The sequence below is a fragment of the Nasonia vitripennis genome, chromosome 5 (assembly GCF_009193385.2).
Source record: "Nasonia vitripennis strain AsymCx chromosome 5, Nvit_psr_1.1, whole genome shotgun sequence".
NCBI lineage: Eukaryota > Metazoa > Arthropoda > Insecta > Hymenoptera > Pteromalidae > Nasonia > Nasonia vitripennis.
Genome location: NC_045761.1, coordinates 17,085,819 through 17,108,319, shown reverse-complemented (window position 1 = coordinate 17,108,319; position 22,501 = coordinate 17,085,819). Strand labels below are relative to the sequence as shown.

The window sequence follows — 22,501 nt, the reverse complement described above, 5'->3', positions numbered from 1 at the left end:
TCATAATGCAGCGCGTCTGGCGCGCTTTTTCCTTAGCCGCGTATTTGGGCATGAATAATGCACGAGTGGAAATTCGTCCGCTAGGCGGTAATCGTTTCTGCACAGGGAGTATATAGTTGTCGCGTGCGATATCGGTTATAGTACGTATATAGTGTCTCTTCGATTTTCTCTCTTGGCCGTGTGTTATATATACGTAATACGTACACACACCTATAGGTACGCGATGCTATACCCGGAAATTAGCCGAGTCGCTGCGTACAACGCTCTAAGGGGACGTATAATCGCGAAAGAAACGGAGACGTGCTTGACGAGTATTATTGCGTATACGAAGTAAAAAAAGATCGCATCCATCCGGTCGCGTGTACTTACCTAGGCCTTCTCTCATTCTCCTCATTTTTTAACGAGCGACGATTAATCGTTCCCCCGCGAGTAGTAGAGAGCAAAGCCGCTCGTTAGTCTCTCCATCACTCGCGCGGATATCTTTTCTCGTGCGTCGCTGCTGCACGCTTAGCCGCCTTGCATTTCACGCGCAATTGACGCGCAGTGCGCGCATATGCCCACCTATACACGTCCGAAGATAGTCGCGCTCTCGCGGCTGCGGTCGCGGGCAGTTAAGTTGATTTAGGCGGGAATTCAAACGTGCGGCAGTCGTCTGCGCTATTTAGCAGCTTGTTGCGTAGAGAGACAGGGCTTTTGAATGCACAGCGCAGGACACTGAGAGAGAGAGAGAGAGAGAGAGAGAGAGAGAGAGAGAGAGAGAGAGAAAGCTATTTGTTCTCGGGGTATTTTTAACTTCGGATGTACTTACGCGAGATGCGCTTTCTGTCTCGAATATAATTGCGTGGATGAGGTGTGGTTGCCGAGGGATTTATGGAGTGACGCTGGAAAAGCTCGAGGTTAATAGGGCTCAAGAGCGTTTTTCCTAATTGGCCAGTGGCGAGGAAGAAGAGGCTGTTTGAAAAGGCTTCTTTAAGAGGATGATTGATGGTCGTCGAGCAAGCTATGAGGGATTTGGTAAACGTGCTGTTGTGCTGTATTTTGACATCGTGGTACTCGTTAGAACGCTTTGGGCGAGAAAAGACAAATTGCGACGATATGGGTGGTTTGAGTTTATGCGAGTATAAGGGTTCGTTTGTAGATTGTGAATTAATAATTCACATAATCGTATCACTAATATAACAATATATTATCAATAAGGCACGAGGTATTACGTATAATAATCCCAACGGGTTCATTCTGTAAGTTTAAGATTTTGATTTTGGAAGTTCCAGCAAAATACCACTGTATTCTGACGTTGTCCGTTTATCGAAGTACCTCAGAAAAAAACGGTATACTTTACGTACCCGCAGTGTTCTATTGTTGATACCTTAACTTAACCACGTTGGAGCTGATATGTTTCACAACGTTCAAACATTCATGAGGTAAATCTCTTATCAGCTGCAAACGCCATACAGAGTATAAGTACACAGCTTATACAAAGTATCCTCAAAAAAAAAAACCAATCACCGTCAATCGTTACAAACTCCTCGACAGCCTCCTAATCGATGAATTTCCCAGGATACTAACAGCCGCAGCGCGCCCGGATGAAAGAGTTCGTATACTCAAAAATACACGCGCTCCCCGATCCATCCTCCGCCCAGCTATGCCTGCCTCGCGTTTTTTACGAGGCGTAACGCGCTCTCCGAGGTCGGCCGCAAATAGCTTTCCTCCCCAATTTGTCGCTCTCGACGTCTTTGTCGGCGCGCGCGCGCAACTTGGTCCTTTAATTTTTTTTCCTCCTTCACCTCCTCCTCTTCGCCGAGAGAGAGAGAGAGAGAGAGAGAGAGAGAGAGAGAGAGACAGCACTGCGCCGGGTCTTGATTAACATGCGGACGAGGCTCGCACTTCCGAATCGAAGCGTGCGCGCAGCTCGATCGGAACACGCGACTCCGGCAGGGGAGGTGTGGACGACGCAACCGATGCGTTAAATGCTCCGATGAGTGCGGATAGTTTCGAGCTCTCGCTGACGCTTGCGGTATCTGCAGGAAATTTGTTTTTTTTTTCGCTCTCTCGAGCTGGGGCTGGGAGAGATCGTATCGTACAAGTGTTTGGAATGTGTGCGGCGATGTGCTCTCGGGGTGTATTTTTAAAGAGGGATTATAGTAAAGGAATTAAGATCGGATTTTATAAGTGAAGCGATGAGAATAAAGCGATGCGGTGTGCGGGGCTGCAATATTAGAAGCGAGAAGTATTTTAAAATGCGGAAGATCTAATAGTCTCGTTTTGTTATTGATAAATATTTTTGCATCCGGCGGAATCTAAATGGAAGATCGCAGAGCGCAATCTGGAAATACGCCGTAGAGTATAAAATTCACCGCGTCTTTTATAGACTCTCCTCTATTCCGGCTATACGACGCTACCTATCGCTGTTAAATAACTGATGAATGGATATAGAGGCGATTAAAAATAAAGAAAAGCCCGCTTTTCATCGTCTCACGTATGCGACTCTCGGGATCGTTAAAATCCAATAAAAAGCTCTTATATACACCCATCGGATAGATTTTGGGAATCAGGCCCTTCCAGAACCCGCATGCATAATTCATCCGTGCGAGTCCCGTCTACACCCACGTCTTCGTTATAAAACCGCGCCGATAAAGGCCTGCAGCCTCTATAGAGATCATCGGTAAAAAGGCAATAAAACAAAGTCCCTTTATGTATAAGCTTCGCATGCAAACGACGATGCAGCGAAGATTAGAGAGCCGAGGACGCGGCGCATTCCGGCGACGCAGTATATAATAATATGAGCTACTGCGCGCGCACGACTATGCGTGTGGCGGGGCCGAGCGGCGAGTCGAAAAGTTTTACGGCAAGGAAGAGGGGGCGGCGCGCTCTTGCATCCGAATGCAAGCGCGCGTCTTTGAAGTGGCCCGTCAAAGTTCGGTAGCCGAGGGCTTTTGAGCCGTCGATGACAACCGAGGATACGCGTGTAATTGAAATGTGTGTTTTTTTCGCTTCTTTTTTGAAGGCGGTAGGTGGCTTTGGAGCGCGATGTGAATTCGTCGATTGCGCTGATTGACGTCGCTCTGCCGTGGGAGAGCTGGCTCTTTGACGTTTCTGTAGAACATATTGGATGCATTTTTTATTATATATATTCATAATTTTATATCTGCCTCTGTATAGTTTGCAAGTTCGAGTCGTAATAAGAGCTTTTGGGCTATTTCTTATGGTCTATGAAAAGCTATTACTTGTTTTTGAAAAAAAATTTACGCGGCAACAACCATAAAAATAAATGCATTATAACATTATTTAAATCCGAATCAATAACATAAAATTTTTGAAAACAATCAAAAACTTATCGCTCAGCTGACTCCCGCACATTCATGCGGGCAACGATGCGCGCACGCGGGGATATTATATTTGTGGGATCGAATAGCAAAGCCGACGTGTCTCCCCCCGCCCCGACCCCGTTATTATATGCGCGTCGCTGTACACCGCGCGCGCCGCGACGTTTCCGAGTATTTAGGGGCAGAGCCGAAGTATGGATTTTGGCGCGCGGATTGCGAATACGAAATCACGCCGGGCAAAAGACACCGCCGGCGGCGGCGGCGGCGGTGAACCTTTTGTCTGTGTGCGGCCCGCGACAACGTCTCTCTCGTCGGCGAAGGATATCGCGTGGACTCCGATGGCGTGACTGAATGTCGCTGACGCGATTATTCGTGTTTCCTTCGTTATTATCCTGTTGTTGATTGTTTGTTAACATTTATGCGACGATTTTATACAATGTTTTTCTTCCGCGAAGAGGATAAAATTAAAATTTATGCGCCGAGCGATACGCGGCATTAAAATGTAAGAGGGCGTAAAAACACATTTGAAAGTTAAATACGAGTACGGTGCGGCGCGCGGCAGGATCGGGAGTAACCAGGCGTGAAGTGCGCGGGGTGAGCCGCTGCTGTTGTAACGCCGCGTCTTTTAAATTTTCGGAATCGCGCAGCGCGCGAGTGGAATCGATTCGTTCCGCTGTGATTCACGCGCACATTGATAATTCACGTGTCGATGGGCTGGAGAAATATCGCCGAGCTCGTGTTACATATAGCGAAACAAAGAGCCAGCGTACTTTGCAGCGATCAGACGAGTCCAAAAATTACACGCATTATCAGAACGAGTACATAACGCGTATTACGACTTCCCAGCTCTTATACACAGGGAGTAAGCAGCTCACCCTCCGGAGGCGGATGAAAAAAACTGTGTGGCATGACGAATGGCAGTGGCCGATTCTTTTGATGTTTATTTTGATGGCTTTTCGCCATTTGTCGTGGGTGGATCGAGAGCCGCGCGCTCTGCGCACGTCGAGTCGTTTCCCCCCGCACAAAAAAGCGGAAGAAGCTCGCTACCCGCGGCTTAATGGGCGGTTCCGCGCACGTCACATTGACGAAGAGTCTGTGTGCGCCGCTCTCGCGTAGATTAATTTTCGTATTAATAGCGGGATGCCGAGACGTGAGAGAGACGCGAGTTCTTTATTTTCGCCTACCACTGTCGTTTTTCGATGATCGACGGAGCTCGCGGCTAATGGGGCCTGAGGAGTTTTTGCTGGGAGAGGGCTTCATTAATTAACGTTTTTATTTTGACACGCGCGTGGGTGTACAGCGAAGGATGTGTACAAATAAGTGTCGCTTCTCTCGAACGTGCCTGTGTAACAATTACATGTATAGTGTAGAAGTGCGGAATCGAATTTGTTAAAGTAGCTTTAGCGAAGCAACGATTTTTATGCGGAAAATCGTCGCGCGATATCCTCGTATAATACTCGGCCATTATCATAAATAATTGGCGTGACGGCCGCTTGACAGACAGCCGCACTGCCCCCAGAGCCACGTCTCGCCTGCGAGCGTCACCCTCGAAATCGCTGCTGCGGCGCTGCAACTAGAGACAGCCATGGCGAATCTATATAACGTTTCTATTGTTGCGAGTTATAGCACCCCGAGTGTCAAGAGAGTATTTTGCGATATGGTGTTTTGAAAAAGAAGCGGCTCGAGTGGTTTGGGATTTGCGATGCTCTGATGGCTGCTGTGTACGTACGTAGGCTTGTAGGAAAGTTTGGATGGTGTAAAGCGATACTATGAGTAAGGCGAAATGTGAATTAACAATTGGTTCTGTTATTTTCTATCATTCGGTCTTACTGCTAGTTATTCCTAACGACCTATGCTAAAAATTTGATTTTGGCACGGACAAGAGCTTGCGACTCTCAAGTAAACAAATCGAAGGTGAAAGTTACCCACAAGTTTATTAAACACTTTTTTCAACATAGTTAACACGTCACAGTAAAGATATAGAATTTATAGTGAGAGGCATATTAGTTATACGATATCCTTTCAATCAATGAAATAAAAAAGAAAAATCTTCGGGCCGCTGAGTATCATCAAATAGTATATATTCAATTAATTTAACAATTTTTCCGGAATAAATAAAATATAAAATACTACTTGTAATTAGTCCAGGAAAACTGAGAGTCTGTAGGGAAAGTGGAGACTACACGGGAATACGGGACTTAGGTAAATAGAGGCGTGGAAAAAGAATAAATTTACACAGATATATTATTATAATACGGAGTTTTTAATATAAGGAAATTGTGTCATAAAATACATATTTTTGGAAAAATTTTAAATTTTGCCGACAGCTGAGCACTAACATTTTGAAGTGTATGTGTAGGTTATGTAATAAAATTCGCGTTCCTAAATTCCATGAATTTTTTAAGATAGGGTAAAAACAAACAATTAAAAGATAGCTGAATTAATAACTAAATAATCTAATTCTTGAAACACACTCTTAACAAACACTATACGGACCAATCACTCTCTTAACAATACTACAACAATCACATACGTAATGCAATAATTTCCTCACAACCAGGTAAGGTAAAGTATCGAGAAAAGCCTCGAATAATGAATCCTCTTCTCTCATAACGAATTCGTAGTGCTTTTCGACACGTTCGAAGGCTTCGACCAAGTCCTCGGCATACTCGGAGAATTCCGACAGATCGTAGTTATTGAAGCCGATCTCGAATCTGGGATTCCGCATGAACACGGCGATCGTGCACTCGCATTCCATGAGGATGTCGAAAATCGAGCACCTCTCGATCCTACTGGATTGCATCCTCTCGATCTGCTCCATACACTTTCGAAAATAATCCAATAGGTTTGAGTGTCTCTCGATGAGCCTTTCGTCCTTCAACTCGATCGACGGCTTGCAAGCTTTTTTCAGTGCCAGATGCTTGATTACCAGACAGGCACCTGAATTTGTATCGGGCTCTTCGATAAGAGCGAGCGGAGTCAAACCGAAGCGGTCCTCGATGGTCGGATCCGCACAGGAGGACAGAAGTAATTTGATTGACTCCTCGCAGTTTGCGAGATCAAAATTCTCGCAGGCTGCGTGCAACGCCGTGCGACCGTCCCTCGTTGTTAGAGCAACGTTTGCGCCTCGGTTCAGTAGAGTTTTTATCACAGTTGCCGGCGCTTGTTGTTGTGCCGCAAGGTACAGTGGAGACACGTCCTCGTAGGCAAGCGAATTCACTTTCGCGCCCAGGTTTAAATAAATGTTCACCTAGAAAGCAAAAGACACGTGAGACGTTATTACGGAGTTCGAATAATCATAATATGCTTACCAGCTCGATATTTCCTGCCACGGCTGCTGAGTGAATCGGCTGAAGCTGGTTGATGGCGGCCCTTTCGTTAACAAGCGAGACGCCGCCCTTCTCGATAATGACTTCAACCAGGTCCGCTGGACGTTCTAAATCCGAGGCGCGCGTCAGAAAATGCAAGACGTTAAAGCCGGAGTGAGTTTTGTCGGTAACGTTTGCTCCGTGCTTAATGAACAATGGCAGCAGCTCGTCTGCTTTGCTGCCCATGGCTGCTACGTGCAGCGGCGTTTGACCGCTCTCATCAGGGACGTTGACCCCGGCTCCTTTCTCAAGCAGCATTTCGACGATCTGCACTTGGCCTCTCAACGCGGCAAAGTGCAGGGGTGTTTGTCCCCCCAAATCACGAGCTTGCACGTCAGCTCCTTTCTCGAGCATCATTTCGACGATCGGGACCAAGCCTTTACTCACCGCGATGTGCAGAGCGGTTTCTCCCTTGGAGTCTCGAGCCTGCAAATCCGCACCGTGGTTCGTCACCATCAGACGGATGAGTTGCTCTCCCTCTGGAGTGGGCTTCATTTCTAGCAGCTCGTGGAGTATGGTCCACTTCTCGTCGATCACCTGTGTTAAGAATCAAAAGTTTTATTGTTATTGATAAATTTGTTTAACTAACGAATATGATTATTATTGTCTCTGTATTAATGGCGTATATGTACGCGCTATAAGAAATAGTCAATGTATGTGTGAATTCTATCTGTGCTAAGCAGTGAGCTTACAATGCCGCTACCCTAAGCGGGCCTTGGGCGTTGTCGTCCATATCGGACGGGTGGTGCCTATCACCACTACACAGCGTCCTTAGGTTTCGGATAGAGGAACAGCCCCTGAGAAAGAGGTTAGCTGCGAATAAATTGAATAAGCAGCCGCGGACAGCCGATAGGAACAGGCGTGGGTGTGATGAGCCCACACTGTCGAACGCATTCATCTAGAAACACTACGCAAGTACCACAACAACAAAAACACTTCACATTATTTCTTATCTCTTAATCTATCTCTTTCATCGCACATTACAAAAATGGGCAAAAATCCTGCTGCCGAGGAGGATGCGGGAGCGATGACAACTGCCCCGAAAGGGGATGTGTAGAATGATTCGGCACCTGGTCTTACGCGGTAACGATGCCAGCGAAGGCGCGCTGCCTTGCGGGGGGCGTTAGGATACGAGAATGAAACCGTAGTGTACCAGTTGACATTGTCCTCGTCAAAGTCGGAAAGCTCTCATACTTAGTTCTAGAGAGGTATGGGGGTTATCACCTCTAGAACGGTGGACTCACCTGCGATCGGAACAGGATCCAAAGCGCGCGCGTTTAACATACTATCATGGCTGAAAAAAATCAAAACCAAACCAAAAGGGACTTAAGGGTCGGAACCTGGAATGTTCGCAGTCTATACAGAACAGGCGCGTTTAAAGAACTCATAAAGGAAGCTGATACGTACAATCTAGATTTGGTAGCAAGACAGATTTCTCGTAAGCAAAAGCATCATACATTCGGTTAAAAGTTTCAAATCCGTCAATGATAGGCTCTCGGCTCTCGTACATCATTATCGAAGGTGAATGGTATAGATATGTATTTATTAATGTACACTATCCTACGGAGGACAAAGAAGAAGAAGCTAAGGATCTCTATTACGAAACTTTAGAGCAGGTAATCGACCAGTTCGCGTCTTACGACACAAGAATAGTATTAGGCGATTTCAATGCTAAAATAGGTAGGGAGGAAATGTTTAGGCCTACTATAGGCAAGGAAAGCCTGCACGAAGCCAGCAATGATAACGGTATTAGGGTCATAAATTTCGCGGCGGCAAAAGATCTTATAATCAAAACTACGTGTTTTAAGCACAAGTACATACACAAGGCAACGTGGACATCGCCGGACGGGGCCACACAGAACCAAATTGATCATTTCCTCATTGAAAAAAGAGGTCATACTAACGTTCTCGACGTAAGGGCTTACAGAGGGGCAGATAGCGACTCGGACCACTTCCTAGTAGATGCCAAATTAAGAGCTAGACTAGTAACGAATCAAAATAGTAAGCGAACAAACAAGGTAGAAAGCTTCGATATTGAAAAGCTACGAGATAGAACAGAGCGAATTAGGTACCAGATAGAAATTAATAACAGGTTTCAGGCACTTGAAGAAGCAAACACATCGCCGGAAGGGAATGACGAACCGAATAGCTTATGGGGGGACATCGAAAAAACGGTAAAAGAGGCCGCGAACAAAGTACTGGGTAAAAAGAAAAAGCCAAAGAGCAAACCATGGTTTGACGAAGAGTGCGAACTTTGGTTTGAAAGGCGCAAAAAGGCTAAATTAGATAGCTTACAAAATAGAAGCGATAGGATCGTAGAAGAGTATTCTAACGTAAGGAAACAGACGAGCGCGATCTACAGAAATAAGAAGCGGGAGTATCAAAAGAATCTTATTAGGAGAATAGAAACTAACAGTAGGGAAAATAACCCCCGCGAAATGTACAGAGGGATTAACGCCATCAGAAAGGGTTTTAGGAGTAGAGCGCAATTGATGAAGGACGAAAACGGGGACCTCGTAACAAATGACAACGAATTACTGTCGCTGTGGAAAAATTATTTCGATAAATTATTAAACGTGCACGAAAATAGCGAAAAATTAGGGGACGAAATTCACACTGCTGAACTCCACGTGGAGGAACCGAGCTACCAAGAAGTAAAGGCCGTGTTTAAAAAACTAAAAAACAACAAAGCCGTGGGAAATGACTCTATGCCAGCTGAGTTACTCAAATATGGGGGCGTCGAGCTCACTTTCAAAATCTATAAACTAGTATGTGCCATCTGGAAAAATGAAACAATACCCGAAAATTGGAAGGAATCTCTCATTATACCGATTTTTAAAAAGGGGGATAAGACAGACTGCAATAACTATAGGGGTATCTCACTTTTAGCAACGTGCTATAAAGTTCTGTCAAACGAAATACAAGCTAGACTCACTCCATTCGCGGAAGATATAGTAGGAGATTATCAGTGCGGATTTCGGCGCAACAGATCGACGAACGATCAAATGTTTACCATAAGACAGTTGTTAGAGAAAAAGTGGGAATTTTGCGAAACCATACACCAACTATTTATAGATTTTAAAAAAGCGTACGACTGTATTAAGCGAAGTAAAATGTATCAAATTCTAGTACTTCTCGGTGTACCGAAAAAACTCGTGAGATTAATTCAAATATGTCTGAACGGAAGCACGGGAAAGGTCCGAGTAGGCGGTAATGTATCAGAACCCTTCATGATACGCGATGGTTTAAAACAAGGGGATGGGCTCTCTACGGTGCTGTTCAACTTAACGTTAGAGTATGCCGTTAGAAAAATGCAGGTTAGCCAGCTAGGCGCAACGCTTAATGGAACAACGCAGATACTAGGCTACGCAGATGATTTGGATATACTAGGGAATTGTAGGGAAACGGTAGCAAGAAACGCGGAAATCCTCATAAAAGCGGTGGAGTATACACGGTTAGAAGTGAGTGAATCAAAAACAAAGTACATGATTGTAGATAAGCTAGGCATCTGCAGAGGGGAGGAAGATCTCAGAGTTGGGAATTTTACTTTTGAAAAGGTTAGCGAATTCGGGTATCTCGGTACGACCATAAATGATAGAAACGAGATTAATGTCGAAATAAATAAGAGACTCCATTCGGGTAATGCTTGCTTCTACGCTGTGAGTAATTTACTTAAGTCGAGGCTGTTGTCTAAAAACGTTAAAATAAGAATATACAGGCCAATAATACTGCTGGTGGTTCTGTACGGGTGCGAAACGTGGGCTCTCACTAAGCAGGCGGACAACCGTTGTAGGGTATTTGAAAATAAAGTCTTGCGAAAAATATACGGGCCGAAGAAAGGTGAGGAAACCGGGGAATGGAGGAGACTACACAATGATGAGTTACACAATCTGTACGCGTCACCAAATATTAACAGAATAATAAAATCGCGCAGATTGGGATGGGCAGGGCACGTAGCGAGAATGGGAGACGACCGTACGGCAGCGCGTGTCATGGGCAGGCCGATAGTAGCTTGACCTCTAGGTAGACCTAGACGTAGATGGGAGGACAACGTAAAAGCGGATCTAGTAGAAATAGGACGGGTGGGTGTCGATCGGAGAGGTGCATCTTGGGTGGGGTTGACACAAGATAGGGCAGCGTGGAAGGCTTGCGTAGATGAGGCGATAAACTTCCGCGAGTTCCAAATGCCACTTAAAAAAAAATGTGTTAATTCTATACAGTATATGTGTGACATCAAAATTTTATGTACTTTTATGTTTACTTTATCCCTTCCTTAGTTTCTAAGATACAAAGTAGCGCGCTAAGAAAGAAAGCGTGAAAGAAAAATTAGTGTGGAAGAAGAGCTCGACTAAGCAACATCTCATTTCTGTGTCCTAGTAAAATAAAGTACAATCTTTTCACTCTCAATCCTTATCGAGTTTTCATTTAATAAATTATTGTTGTGACCGAGCCTGAACGTTGCGCGATTCGAACACCAAGAATCGCGCATAGCGACCTTAGCAACGAGATCAACGAAGCCGCGGATGTTATTGTTTATGTTTAGTCTGGTTCTGTCAGCTGTTGAGAACAGTTGTGTTTACGTTCGAATAAAGAGTCCGAGTTGAAGAGTGATTTTCTATAAATAACATGTTGTTATTTTTATTACCCAAACCCGATCATAACAATATCTTTACTTTGATTAATTTTTAAGTGAATGCATTAATAATGCAATTGTTAACATGGTCCTTCGAGCCGAATAGCAATTCGGCAATTAACTTAGATAATATAAAGTGAAAAGTGTTATGTAATTGGCGACAGTGTTATACTGTAGTGATCGATCGTGTAATATATTCAAGGCAGTGCGAGATTCGATTCACAAATCTATGTATTAACAATATTTAATTATTGATTCTTCAAGTACGTATTATATACGTAAGTGATCATTACACACTAAATGTTGCTGAAATATGCACATATTCTGTTGCATAAAATATCATTAAAGCATTTATTGAAATCAAGTGGCGCGGTAGCGCCACGAAGGCGAGTTTGAGAAGCAGACGAAGCCGCGGCGCCTGTGACAGTATTTACTTCTATATTGGTGTTCGGATTTTTCATGATACAGAAAAAATGCTTATTGTTACTCTTCGTAAGATTTTTTTAGACTTATTAATATGTTTTCTGAGCTAACCTATGATTTCCAACAAAAATATTAGTGAAAAGGCTGCTTATTTTTATAATATGTAAGTCTATAATCCACAAATGCTAAAATTACGTTTTCTTCTTCAGCCCGAAATGTGAAAGGACCGTGAAGTTAGTCGCAAAGCTATATACAGATGAGAATTGCTTTCTCAAGAAAATATAATAATATATTACGATATTTTGAATTAAGAGGTTGCCAGTGCATACTCTGCGTTCCGGAGCTGTAACAGTAACTAGCTTGCCAGGGTAGCCGATGACAAGGTCTAGGTGGCGCGCTCCGTGGTTTTTTGTGTCTAGGTGTAAAAATCATTCGAGGAAGGTGTCTAGAGGTACAGAGTGGCCGATAACGACGTCTAGGTAGTTAGCCCCGTGGTTTTTGATGTCTAGGTGTAAAAATTATTCAAGGGGGGTTTCTAGATGTAGAAGGTGGCTGATGACGAGGTCTAGGTAGTGCGCTCCGTGATTTTTGGTGTCTAGGTGTAAAAATCATTTAAGGGCGGCGTCTAGGTGTACAGGGTGGCCGATGACGAGGTCTGGGTAGTTCGCACCGTGGTTTTTGGTGTCTAGGTGTAGAAATAATTCGAGGGTGATGTATATTAGAACAATCAATGATTTCATCTTCGTAATAAAAATGTTACAAAAAAGCTGTGGTCGAATGGTGCTAAAGATGCTTATATTTTATTTTTACGACTTTGAATATGAAATACTCTAAACAATTTTAAAAAAAGGATTGAAATCTCTAAAAAAATTAACTCTTAAAAAAGTAAAAGGTTAGGCGAGTTTGATATATTCCGCAACAAAATTACAGGTAGAAAAGAACTGAGATCAATCAAACAAAGTCAAGTTTATTATATTTAATCGTAATGAAGCAAATAACAACTCTCAAGATAATTACCACGTCACTTGACATGCCCGTTTCATTTTATTTATTGGTGAACAACTAAATTTTCTTTATATAAATATTAGAACGTCATACAAACACTATAAGTACAATGGCAAGTGACGTAGTAATTATCTTGAGAGTTGTTCTTTGCTACGATTAAATATAATAAACTTGACTTTGTTTGATTGATCTCAGTTCTTTTCTATCTGTAAGTTTGTTGCGGAATATATCATATTCAATTTCAATAAAATCTTATATACATAAGGTATCAAAAAATATTAGTAAAAATGGCATGTTTCTTAATAGTTATACACACTTGATGCACAAAGTAATAAGTATTAATCTATTTATTAACATTTATTTTTATTCAAATAAATACATACTTAAGATACATTGGGTATCAAAGGTATCATTATATCAATTTATGTTTATATACTTCGGTACACAAAGTAACAAGTATTATTTCATTTAAAGAAAATATGTGTGTACTTACAATACATACATATTTTTGTGCATGAAATAACGGATTTCAATTCGTTTATTGAAACATCCACGTTTCAATAAAATCTGTGATACACAGGGTATTAAGTATCATTACAAATGTGAAATTCATCTAATTGTGCATACTTAGGCGCACAGGGTGCTATAAGTACTAATTCATTTACTGAATTCATTTGACATACAGGGGTTTGATATCAGGCATCATCACATATGATTGATTTATTTATAGTACTGCGTGGCATAAATCCGCATTTATGCTACGCCTATCTGTGGCATAAGTAGTCCTTTATTGCACCGTGCATAATGCCACAGATAGGCGTGACAGCGGAATTATGCTAGTCAGTGCTATAAAATATCGTACGATACACGCGTCATAAGTCGATCTTCATGGCACGGCGTTAAGCGCACTTACTACGCTCGGGCGCTTATACACGCCGTACCGTAAAGTACGACTTATGCCACTAGTATAGTAATGTACTATTAAATCTGTACATATGCTTAGGCGCACAGGGTGCCATATAAGTATGCATTCATTCATTGAAATATTTGAATTTCAATGAAATAACTTCTCGGTCACAGGGTACCAAATAAAAGTAATGTTTCTCGGTACACATGGTACTAATGAAAATTACTTTATTCTAAATCACATTAACATATAGTACACTGGGTACTAAATACAGTCTTCAATATATACAATACGATACACAAAATATTAATAAAATATTCTCATACGAAAAATGAATTCTATCAACATAGCATACCATAGTCAATGGTTGTTTATTCGACGTCATACTGAAAAGACTTTCACTTTTCTGTTTATATTCGTGAAAACTAGCTCGCATACCGACCTTTGTATTTTAAGTGGCTCTTTTACGACTTTTCAACAGATGACCTTTCTTTGATTTTTGTTTGGTACTCTCGAGTTCACACCGCGCGACTGACCGGTGACGCACACGTGTTGGAAACGCAATGCTTTTCCAGACTCGGTGCAGTTTTAATTGTCCTTTCTTTGAGCAGGAACTGAGTTTAAAAAAAAATTAGCCCCTCTACGTCATACATTCTAGCATTTCGAACGGACGGCATTTTTGTGAGTTAGACAGCAGATTGTTCTCGACTGCGGCAGTGTAAAGATCGTTCCTTGACTCATTTACTAAGACAAAGTAAAACTTTTTTTTGTATACAGACAAGTTGTATATTTTTATCAAGGATAGTTATTTATTTTATGTGTTTGTGGCTTGGTTAATATACCAAGATTTTACATATATCATATACGAGTATACACAAAGTATTTTATAGCACAGTGTGGCTAAAATCCGCTGTTAAGTCACGCCTATCTGTGACTAAAGTAGTCCTTATTTGCATCGTGACGTTAGCGCACGAGCGTAGCGAGTGTGATAAACACGGTGCAAAAAAGGACTACTTTAGTCACGAATAGGCGAGACTTGCGGATTTTAGCAGTCTGTGCTATAAAATTTTATACGATGCTCTTGACTTAAATGGTTCAGTTTTACATGGCGCTTGGCGCCCTCGCTACGCTCGGGTGCTAACTGCGCCGTATAAAAAAGAACCATTTAAGTCACACGTATTGTAATGTACTATTGTGTAAGTTCAAATAAATTTACACGTGTCAAATTATAAGTGAATATGTTCAATGTGCTTATAAATTGTTTGTATAACAGATCATCGTGCGAATTTTGGAGCATATTATTGGTTTTATGCATCCTGCAATCTTGGTGTCAAAGGTGTCGCCGTCTTAGCTGCTTACAACATATTATTGTACTTGGGTCGTTTGGGAGCTTACTATCGACGGTGTTGGACTACTGACTGTTCAATTTTCAACTCGGCACGTGTTGATTTTGAGTGTAGTAAATTCAAACGGTGAATGGTATGTTTTTATATTGAACCTCTAATAATTTAGTGTACAGTGTAAAAGTTTACAAGTTTCGTAATGGAAAACATCGATTGTTTAACTTTACTCTTACGAAAAAGAGAGACGATTAGAGAACATATAATATCGTTACAAGAGTTTTTAAATCGTTGTGATATTGATGACAAATCATATAAACGAGTTGCATTTACGTTATCAAATAGTAGTTTCTTCTTTTTCTAATTTAGACGACTTATCAGACGAAATTCAAATCATTGATTCAACAACAAATCATAGTAACGATAAAAAATTGATAGAAAATTGATATTATCAAGTACTTGCTAAATCACAAGGTTTTATTTCAACATTACTGCAACCTGCTGTACAAACTTTCACGCCGCAGGGCTCAATTTCTTATATTACTAGCGATTTGTCCAATCACAGAAAATTTAAATTGCCAAAAGCAGTTTTGCCTACTTTTACTGGTAAATGGTAAATTGGAAGAATGGCTATCTTTTGAAGATTCATTTATTACAATGATACACAGCAGAAAAGATATAATTAAGTGACGCAAAAAAATTACTATATCTAAAATCAACTTTCAAAGATGAAGCTTCGCGAAAAATAAAAGTTTTTTTTTATCACGGATGAAAATTATATTCGGGCATGGGATTTATAACAGAGATCTTACGAGGACAAACGTATATTGATTTCACTACATATAAATTTATTATTGCATTTGCCTACACAAGAAAAAGAGACTTATAGCGGTTTAATTACACTTGCTAATAAATCACAACAGCACATTCAATCACTGTCTTCTTTAGGCATTGATATCAATCAGGAAGTAGTTACTATTATAGAAAATAAATTCAACAAAAGCACGCTTGATAAATGGAAAATAACATTAAAAAGGGTGAATTTCCACAATTCGAAAAACTTGCTGATCTTTTGTATAGAAGTGCAGCACGTTTATCAAAAAGGAAACATGATAAAACTTTATTAGATGATTCTGATGATAAAAATATTTCTAATAAAAAACATAAAATTGAGAAAAAACAAGAAACTTCTGCAACAAATAATAAATTGTATAAATGTGTTGTTTCCTCAGAATCTCATCCATTATTTAAATGTGAATAAATCTACGAAATGTCAGTCGATGAACGGCAACAAGTCGCTAAAGAAAATTCCTTATGTTTCAATTGTCTTTTCAAGCATTTAGTAAAAGATTGTAAGCAAGGTAATTGTAAAATATGCGACAAAAGACATAATACGTTATTGCATATGACAAAATTAAATAATCAAGAACAATATAATGAAGAATAAGTAGAGGAAGCATATCTAATTTTGAAAATCTTGAATAAATGTTTAACTTTAAAAATTTTAAATTCTAATTAGAATTTGTAACGAGTTTAGCACCGCGGCTAACTCGTATCGGTGAGTACCGCTAAACTCGCACGCGCGAGGAAAAACACGTGCGATTTCGGGAATAAGAGCGAGAGAGAGAGAGAGAGAGAGAGAGAGAGAGAGAGAGAGAGAGCGGGCTAATCCCTCAGGTGCGCGCTCAGATAGTTCTCGGCCTTCGGAAAGTAAACACAGGACTTTGCTCGTGATCTCGTGTGCTGTGCTGTGTCCAGCGAAACGAATTATATCTTGTGCGTGAGTGCGACGCGGAGCCCGGGTTTCCTGATCTCCCTGCTTAGCGGTCCAGCAACGTCTAATCCTGCATGAGTCTGTCTGGGATCAGGAGCGTCGGCGACGAGATGGTGAAGGATTGTGCGACGCGCAGTGACTGTGATTGTGTGCATGAGAGTGTATATCACCCGTGCGAGGGTGATCCGACGCGCGCGACCGTCACGGCGATATACGCGCGCGAGCGCGATTATTCCAGCATCGCGGCGAGTCGCAAAGTTGTTGGAGACTCGCGTATTATTATTATTTTTTAGATTTGTAAACTCACGGTTTTAACGCGCTAGTGAAATATAACTTAGACTTATTATTTTACGTGCTTTTTCGTCATTTCTAAACCTCGCTCGTTTACTTCCGATTCCTGTTCCTTCCTGCGAATATTTATTAGTACTTATCTAACGCAGTTGAGCAGCCGAGCACGCGCCAGGCGGCGCGTAGACCCAGCAAAACAGAAGCAGCTGAGACAGCTGCATGCAACGGAGGTGTTTCGCGGGCGTAGAGGAGTCCTCCGCCGCATCGAGGGAACGCGATCCAGTCGTTTAGCGCGTTATTCGTTGATCGAATTTACACCCCGTTACAAATTATATTAATAATTAACCAGTACATTAATTGAAACGTTTGGCTCGTATAATTTAAGCTCGTGCTTAATTAGTTACTTGTGATGACTAATTTTGTAATGCGAAGTCTCATAAATTGCAACTTCCTATATTAAAATTTTCTTTTTCTATAAAAGCTTTGAGTATAGTCTTTCTACGCTAATCAATAAAATAGTTTTGTGATAAACTTTAAATCTAGTTACAGTAATTTTTCACGTTTTCGGAATTTTTAAATAAATTGAACTTTATACAAAAATGGAATAAAGATACGTCTAATCCGAAACAAAGAACGTTAGTAATTATAAAAGAAGATATAATCTTTTCTTTACGCAATGGCTTTGAGATAGAATTTATTACATTCATACTGTAAATGATAGCGTAGTTTATGTAACCTTAAACTTATAATTATTTACTTAAGAAACATGTTACAATTTTGCGATTTTACTTTATCATCGATAATGATAAATAACTTTAGTGCTGTTCGCTAACTCTCTCAACGGGGGGAGTATGTTAAGAATCAAAAGTTTCATTATTATTGTCTCTGTATTAATAGTCAATGTATGTGTGAATTCTATGCAGTATATGTGTGACATTAAACTTTTAAGTACTTTTATGTTTATGTTATCTCTTCCTTAGTTTCTAAGATGCAATGTAGCGCGCTAAGAAAGAAAGCGTGAAAGAAAAATCAGTGTGGAAGAAGGGCTCGACTAGCCAACATCTCATTTCTGTGACCTAGTAAAATAATAGTACATTATGCAGTAAGGGTCGAAAGTCGCAGATTATTCCCGCTGGTGGGTTTACTGTCCGAGCGAAAAGACTTTTCACAGTAAGAAACCGAGGGAAAAATCTTCTCGCGAGGGCAGTAAACGCACCAGCGGAAAAATCTACTTTCGCCCCGTGTTCCATATAGTACTTTATTCCACTCTCGACTAAAATGGCTACTATTTGTCTCTGAAAATCGAAGTCGACGTTTTTTTTTATATTTTTGTTTCATTTATTAAGAAATAAAAGAAAAAATAAAATACTTCTGCCCCGCAAATTTCACTTTTGCCCCGCAAACAGGTTTACGGGAAAAGTATGCTACTTTTGCCCCGATTTTCAGGCGCAAAAAGTGGCCATTTCGGTCGGGTGGGGAATAAAGTACAATCTTTTCACTCTCAATTCTTATCGAGTTTTCATTTAATAATATATCTTTACTTAGATTAATTTTTAAGTAAATGCGTTAATAATGCAATAGTTAACAACCTGAGGCTCGTGGATTCCGAAGGGCTCGTTGACGTCGGCACCAGAGCGCACGAGCAGCTCGGCCGACTTGTGGTAAGCGCCAAAGACGGCGACCCACAGGAGTGAGAGATTCCCGAGCTCTTCTCTCGAAAAGACGCTGCTGAGACTGGTTTCCTGCTCCAGGAGCTGATGCTTGATTATGGGATCCTTGATTTGGCCGCTGCAGCTGCCACGACGGTCACAAAAGAGCTCGTCGAGCGATTTGCGAAAAATTTCATCGAAATCTTTCGCGCTGCTCTCCGGCTCCAGCCACTCGCGATGCACAACCTCTGTAACATTTTCATTTACGTCTAACATATAAAAGATTCGGCTCTGCCCGAATATCAACGATCGAAGCATTGTAGTTTACGCGAAAAGAGGGCCTTGACGTCACTGAGAAAGTTTCGGTACGACGGACTCGCATAGACTGACGATCTCGGCTCTAGCCGATGTATTCGAAGGTGCAGCAGTGCGCCGCGCAGATACCTGCTCAGGATCGGCCGCATGACCATGCAGCTGTACAGTAATAAGATGGGGAGAAATTTAGACATCTCAGGTAGTTGTCCGCCGGCTGAGGACTCTCTCCCTCGCGTCCGCTTTGGCCTCGAATTATCTCGCTTGCAATACGCCCGCACATCTTACAGACTTCTTACAGACATCTTACAGACCACAGAAAATGTTTACATGTAAATAGACCACAGTGGCCGATGACGCTGACGGCAATCCGTTTTCAAATCACTCTGGCTCTCTAAAATGATCGACTATTCCGTGTTTTCGTTACCGTACTATTTGCTATAAAATGTGTAGGCGTTCGCGTGGCACAGAAGAACCAAAAGTCAGAGTGATTCGGAATACGGATAGACGCCACGCCGAGAAGGAGCGGCCTTGGCGAACTTTTATAATAACCAGAATGTGCGTAGGCGTATTGTAAGTGAGCCGCCGAGGCAAGCGGGAAAGGGTCCTCGGTCAGCGGACGGCTATCTGCGCTGTCGGGGGTGGATTTCTCCTAACATTTTATGAAGTACACAGTTGCATGCACCGACGCTATATCCGTCGCCTACTCTTACCTCTAGCTGTGATTGTGTCTATTACCGGCTCACACTTCTTCCGTTTTGAAAAAAGTACATATATATATATAAATAATATCATAAAAATACATTAATACAATAGACCTTAAGGTATATATAGAAGTAAACGTCTTTTAAAGCTTATAAAGAATCACAATACTCTCGAGAGCTGCATATCTAATTTTACCCTCGACGTCCGCGCACATCCCAGCCGCACATCGATTTATTTACACACAACATTTCCCTCAGCAGCTCGATCCACGAGAACAGACTAAAAAGCAGCTCTCGTCATCTCTCTCTCTCTCTCTCTCTCTCTCTCTCTCTCTCTCTCTCTCTCTCTCTTACGCTCTCGAGTAAAGCAGATCTCATAACTTCCCCCGCTCGTGCATACATTACAGCTGTAGCGCGCGGCGCGCTCTCGATTTATTCAACTTCCAGAAACGACGCGAAGGGCGTATCGCACTCGCGCGCGCGAATTTTACGGCCTGTTAAGTGTAGCGACTTGGTGCAGTGTATTCGCGTATGATGACGATCGGCTGGCTTTCTTCTCGCCCTCAGAGCAGCAGCGGCACGAGCTCGTTAAATCATCCGACAGGGAGAGAGCGGATTTTACGCTTTTCGGAATTGTCCGAGCGTGCGAGAGTCGAGTCTTATATGCACCGGCTGCAACGCGGCTCTATACGCTTTGTTATGGATGGCTGGCTATAGCTCCCTCCGGCACACGTTCTATGTTTGTAACTGCAGTCGCGATGCTACGACTGCCGCGAGAGAGACATTTCTTAGTTGGCCGGTGTATTTTTGCTCGGATGCTTCTTCAGCGGGAAGATCGGTTTTTCGGGAATTCCACGAGTTTCGGGGAGGTTCGTAATTCGGATCGATGGATGCGATCGTTTTTGTTTCGTTGAAAAGTTAAACGAAGGAGGCGAAAATATTTCCTTCTTCTCCCGTGTCTTAGATGCTATATTTCATGCAGCCGAAAGAGTCCGAAATATCGCCGCGCAAAAGCGATTCGAAAAGCTATACAATAGAGTTAACGCGCAGCTCTATATAATATCTTCACGCGGCAGTATGAATCGCGCGAAGGTTCATTGACAAACGTCTCTAGAATAGGTATATGTTACTCTCGACTTATATCGATTATCCTTTATACATTTTATATAAACTCCATCCGTCTCTCTTTTATGAATGATCCGCCTCGACCGCGCGATTTGCAATCCCGAAACGCGGTCGTTGCAACATTCAACGCGCGCTTCTCGGTTCAAATTCATTTTCATGTTAAATTCAGTCACGATTAAATTTTCAACGCAAAATATTCCATCATTTTAAATATCTGGCGCGCTTCATTCCGAGTTTCTTATACTCTGCGCACATGCACACGCGTTGTCCGGAGATCTTTTTATGTACAGTAGCTATATATCGATATGAATTAATGGTTTATTACTCCATTTCGCTTAAAAATAATTTCGGATATTCAATTTGAAGCGGCGAAATAAATTAAATATCCTGTAATCCAATACAAGACACACTTCGCGCGAGGAATTAATTCAATTAACCTATTTTGTTATTTATTCAGAGTCGTGCGAGAGAGAGAGGTGTATATGAGCGATCCGACTGTTTAAAGTTTAAAATTCTTAAGAATCGAGAAATTGATTCACTTAACTAATTAGAATGTAGAATAACGACTGCGCATCGTCGCCGCGTGTTCGGATTATTATAATCCGACAATCCGATTGAAAGAAATGATGTAAGATATTACTAAAATCGATGCGATATCTCGAACCGATCGCCGTAAGGACAGCCTAACGAGCTCCTTTCTCTCCTCGCCGGCTGTATAATTATATATTTAGCGCAGATCATCGCGCACGGGGCAGGATATTTATCGCGAGGCTCGTGAGACATCTCAATTGCCCAATGAAGATTCCTGGCAAGCTGCCTATAAGAAGCGGCGACACGTCCGTTTAACTTTAGACGCGCCTCCGTTAGGGCCCAATTAAAACCGCCTCTCGCTAACGAGTATACTCGGCGAAAGTCGAAAATCCACCGAGAAGGGCGAATAAACTTTGATGTAAAGATCCTGATTTTTCCTCTCGATGTTTGCCTACAGGTGGATTTTTAATTCGCGACGTGTACATTTAAATTAATGTATAATTTATCCTTGGCAGAACGGCTGGTCTATAATTAAACGACGAATGACGTGGGCGCAAGTCGGAAAGACAAATGAGCCAATTACCTTCATCTGCTATTCTCTTTCTATTTGACGCTCTCGACGAACGTCCACTTAAAACGAGCCTGATCGATTGCTTATTATAGAAAGCCTTCTTTATAGACGCGCGCCATTACTCTCTCTGCCAAAGATTATCGACGTCGAGAACGAACTATAAGTTAATTGACGGTATCATTTTATTAGCCATCGAAGCAATAATAACACATATAGCTGCTGTTGCAGTGCCAGATGGCGAGGGAAACGTGAAATGGAAAATTAAATTTTTCCCGCCGGATGATTCGATTTCCCGCTGATCGCTGATTCAGCAGAGCTTTGCATTCTGAAGTAGTGTATCGGTTGCAAATAGACGATGCCTAATTTAATAAACATCTTCGATACGTCCGCGGTTGTATTGTATACTGTGTGTGATTCTTATAATACAAATCGACAGTGTGTAATTCCCAAGATGCTCCAGTGGTTCACTCTTATCTCGGCATAGGCCACTCGACCAGGGTAAGCACCAGATTGAGAACAACAATATTCCCGATAAAGCGGCTAATTAT

At 41.9% G+C, this 22,501-nt stretch overlaps 1 protein-coding gene across 1 annotated transcript; it reads right to left on the bottom strand.

Moving 5' to 3' along the window:
• Positions 1–5,574: 5,574 nt before the first annotated feature.
• Positions 5,575–19,117, bottom strand: LOC116417778 (serine/threonine-protein phosphatase 6 regulatory ankyrin repeat subunit B-like). The gene is made up of 3 exons (XM_031932802.1): positions 18,651–19,117; positions 6,635–7,228; positions 5,575–6,573 (listed from the first exon to the last, which is right to left on the bottom strand). Exons 1-3 carry the CDS (start codon positions 19,026–19,028, stop codon positions 5,800–5,802), a joined length of 1,746 nt encoding a protein of 581 aa, XP_031788662.1. The 5' UTR covers positions 19,029–19,117; the 3' UTR covers positions 5,575–5,799.
• Positions 19,118–22,501: the final 3,384 nt, after the last annotated feature.

Coding starts and splice junctions, on each gene's coding strand:
- LOC116417778 (XM_031932802.1), bottom strand. CDS start 19,028: ATGCTTCGATCGTTGATATTCGGGCAGAGCCGAATCTTTTATATGTTA. Junction 7,229..18,650: donor TCGGAATCCACGAGCCTCAG/GTTGTTAACTAT, acceptor TTCTTAACACAG/GTGATCGACGAGAAGTGGAC. Junction 6,574..6,634: donor TGGCAGGAAATATCGAGCTG/GTAAGCATATTA, acceptor TTTGCTTTCTAG/GTGAACATTTATTTAAACCT.